This window comes from Alligator sinensis, unplaced genomic scaffold (genome assembly GCF_000455745.1).
Source record: "Alligator sinensis unplaced genomic scaffold, ASM45574v1 scaffold446_1, whole genome shotgun sequence".
Taxonomy (NCBI): domain Eukaryota; kingdom Metazoa; phylum Chordata; order Crocodylia; family Alligatoridae; genus Alligator; species Alligator sinensis.
The window spans coordinates 258,472-262,006 of record NW_005843090.1 but is presented as its reverse complement, the minus strand read 5'-3'; the positions used below and the strand labels follow the sequence as shown (position 1 = coordinate 262,006).

The 3,535-nt window shown below is 58.0% G+C and overlaps 1 protein-coding gene across 3 annotated transcripts in view; it reads left to right on the top strand.

The window, feature by feature from the left end:
- Positions 1 to 3,535, top strand: part of ARHGAP39 (Rho GTPase activating protein 39) — a 160,391-nt gene that overhangs the window by 40,590 nt on the left and 116,266 nt on the right. Inside the window, exon 1 of one of the 3 annotated variants that reach the window (XM_025193685.1) lies at positions 623 to 702. The exons of 1 other annotated variant lie outside the window; for it this stretch is intronic. In XM_025193685.1, the coding sequence (XP_025049470.1) occupies positions 671 to 702 (32 nt within the window). In that variant the 5' untranslated portion in view covers positions 623 to 670. Of the gene's footprint in view, positions 1 to 622; positions 703 to 3,535 lie in introns of those variants that run through there. One more of the 3 variants, XM_025193687.1, reaches the window with a different exon arrangement.

The following is a 3,535-nucleotide window of genomic DNA, read 5'->3' as shown; positions in this document are numbered from 1 at the left end:
GAAGAGTGTGGTGTTTGTGTCCACCCGTGCCCGCGTCCACGTGCCCCTGCAGCGGCCTCCGTTGCTCAGCAGGACTCTGAACATGCTTGCTTCGTGCCAACCCTCCTGTCGCAGTTGCTGACGGAGCTCGCCTGGGAGGTGTTAGCACGAAGCATCCTCTCTTCCCTGGGCCAGGGTCTAGACTTTGGTGCTTTCCCTTGAGACCTGAATTCATTCAGTGAATGAGTTTTTCTTTGTGGCCTTCGGAGACAGGTCTAGGAGCGGCAGCCTCAAGCTGCAGCTGGGGAAATTTCAGCTGGAGATGAGGAGCTTGGATCCCGAGGGTGGTCAGGCTCTGAAATGGGCACCTCGAGATGTCGTGGCATCTCCATCCTTGGAAACTTTCCAAAGCAGGTTGGACAGATGCTTATTTGGGATGACTGAGTTGGGGATGATCCTGCCTGGAGCAGGGGCCTGGATTAGATGGGACCTTGAGATCCCTTCCGGCTTGATCCTACAGGACCTCTGAAGCCGGAGGCAGCACAGGGCACGAGTGGTTTCAAAAGCTTCCTTTTGCTGTCCCTTTGAATGACTTGGTGCCACCTTGTCCTTCTCTCCAGCCTCCCACCAAGCACTTGACGGACAGCCCCAGGCTCTCCACGCTCCTGTCTCGTAGGTTGGGATTTCACCCATGTCACGTGCGGATGGACAGAGGCAGCAAAGGTAGCGACTTCTCCAGCGTTGGGGCAGAGCGGGGATTAGACCCCGGTCTCCAGGCTTGAACCGCAAAACCAGCCAGACTGCCTTAAGCCTTTTTGAAGATGTGAAAACGATTGCAAAAGATGTGGGGAAGGGAAGTGCATGTCATTGCAATGTGCAGACGGGATGTGGAGAGGTGAGGAAGGCAGGTAGAAGGCGAGTCCCGGCCGTAATGCCCTGTTGTCGGGGGGAAGAACTGCCTGGGGTTAGTTTTAACCTGCCGGCTTGGCTTCACGTTGCATCCCTTAGTTCTTACGTGGTGCGAGATCATAAATCCCTATTGACTCTGTGCCGTCTAGCATGTTGTAAACCCTTCTCCTGTCCCTCCTCGAGCATCTCTTTTCTGCTCTGAACAGGCCCGGCCTCGTTAGTCTCCTCTCATCCGAAAGCCTCTCGTGCCAATCATCAGAGGCATCGGATCAGCCTAATAACGTGGCCGCCCCTCCCACTGCCCCGGGGTTGCAGCGCGACCAGGAAAGTATAACAGGCTGCCTGGAGTTCAGAGAGCTGCGAGGGAGCCTGCGTGTGTGGGAGAAGGCTTTGGAAGAAAGGCTTAATTGCTGCTCAGCCAGTCCTACCGGCTGTGTATAAATTGCCCCTTGAGTGTTTTTCGCAGGGCTGCCTGTGTGGGGGGGTCTGGAGAAACAAGTGGCAGTGAAAGCCTAGCGTGGCACCAAAATCCAGGCTGGCGGTGAGTCATCCTGGCTTTGCCGCTCCCCTCGGAGCTTTAAAGGGTGGGAACATAATAAACCAGCAACAATAAATGGTGGTTTTGGTGCAGCAGCCGGAGGCGAGGGCTTCGTCTCCGGAACGGAAGAATTGAACTCCCCGGTCCAGCCCCGCTGTAATTGCACTCTGGTGGGGCTGCTTAGGATGAATCGGTTTAGTCAACGCGGGGTTTTGGGGGGGCGGGCGGGCGGAGGCATCTGGGGAGAAGCATACGGAGCATTGCAAATCCGCCGTACGGCATTTGTTTGTTCCTTGAGGGCTTGCCAGCCCGGCTCCAAAATGCCAGGGCCGGTGACCGGCCTGGCACAGAAAGGCCATTTCCTTGCACGGTCTGAACCCAAGTCATGCCCAGCACCAAAGACCCCTTGACCTCTTACATGTGCTCAGGTGCAGGCCTGAGTTGAAAGCCAACCCAAGACGGCTCAGGCTGCCCTCTTGCAGGAAACGAGACCCGTTTGGGATGGGTTCTGGGCCCCTGACGGCTGCATCTACTTGAGAAGAAGGGGCTGTGCTAGAGCAAGGTGCCCCCTGCCCACCCGGCAGCAGCGGAGGAGATGGTGCAGGGTTGTGCCCCCGCAGCAGACAGCCTGCGTCCATCCCCACCTCGTGCACAAATCTGGAGGGCACATGCCCCCTCCCAGGAGGGTGCACAGCAGCGAGGAGCTGGCCTCTCTCTTGCCACCTGTGGCTCTGTCCAGCTCCTTGCTCTGGCCCCAGGCCCCAAGCACCACCCCGGCTGGGCAGCACCTCCAGGTCCAGCCCCTGCCCCACTCCCTCCCTGACCATGGGGGCTCAATCGCCCCCTCTACCCCCCGGACTTACCTGCAGGCAGGTGGAGGAGCTGCTCTCCACCACTGCCTGGGGCTGTGTTCCTGGCCATGTGCATGTGTGCGCAAGTGCCCATGCACGTGGCACCCCCTTCTCCCGCTCCCCGCAGCCTCTTGCAGGTTGGGGTGCTGCCAGCCTGCAAGGGGAAACCCGCCATTTCCTGCAGTGAACAAAAAACCCAGATCCTTGCATGGATTGTGCATTGGGGACTGGGACTTGATGTTCCCGTTTCGGGACTGTCCTGCCCAGGTAGGGAGGGGTGGTGCAGGGCTCCGTGACTCTCTTCTTCCCTAGATGGGTCTCCGGGCCGGTCACAACTTGCTCTGGACTGCATTCATCAAGTTGTGAGCAACCGGGGCAGGACATGAGCTCCCCCCTCCAAGCCCCTTGTAGCTGGAACCCAGCCTGATGCCGAGCAGAGTACAATCAATAAGACAAAGACCGAAAAATGTGCCTGATTCAGAGCTAGGAAGGAGTCTTGGCATAGCTGCATCTGGGAACACGAGGATTCGCTGTAGCAGCATCTGTCTCTTGTCACGTGCCCTTGCTGCTCTGCTTGGTCTCTTTGGGCCTTTCTCGTTAGGTCCCAGTGATTGCAGGGGGGTGCTGTTTGGTTGACAAGGTCTTGCCTGGGGTCCCCAGCTGTTTCTCTGGCTTTTACCAACGCGCACACATGCTTTGCTGTTGCTCGTCTCCAGGGTTTTGGTGAGCGGGCATGGGGGAGAGGAGAGCACTTCAGGGAAAGAAGCTGCTTGCTGGGCACCAGACTCTTTGCCATTGCAAGGCATCGGTGGAGAGAGAGCAGGATGCACAGGGGACCGTGCCGGCACCAGGCGATAGAAATCCACAGCCAGGCAGCGGGACTTTCCAGGCACAGAGGTGGGCAGTCGGCTTTCGATACCCTTCAGTCCAGGTCTCCTGGGCCGAGTGCGACTATGACGGCTGGCTCCTTAGCCGATGCTTTCCAAACTCCTTCCAGCTGCCCATACGGAGGTGTCCAGAAAGGGCGCAGGTTCATTGCTCAAAACAGGTTCTGTGCAGAAAAAGTCTCCGCTTGATCTCTCTCTCCCACCCACCATGCTCCCCTCCCCTCACAGCTGTGAGAGCTACCTGGTGTGATTTGCCACCACTTGTTTTCAGCAGGGCTATAATTCCCCATTCGTTTTCCTAGTCTGAATCCGTCAGCACCCAAGCCTCGGCTCCTCAGGGTGGAGAGCTGGTGGGGTGCAGGAGGGAGCTC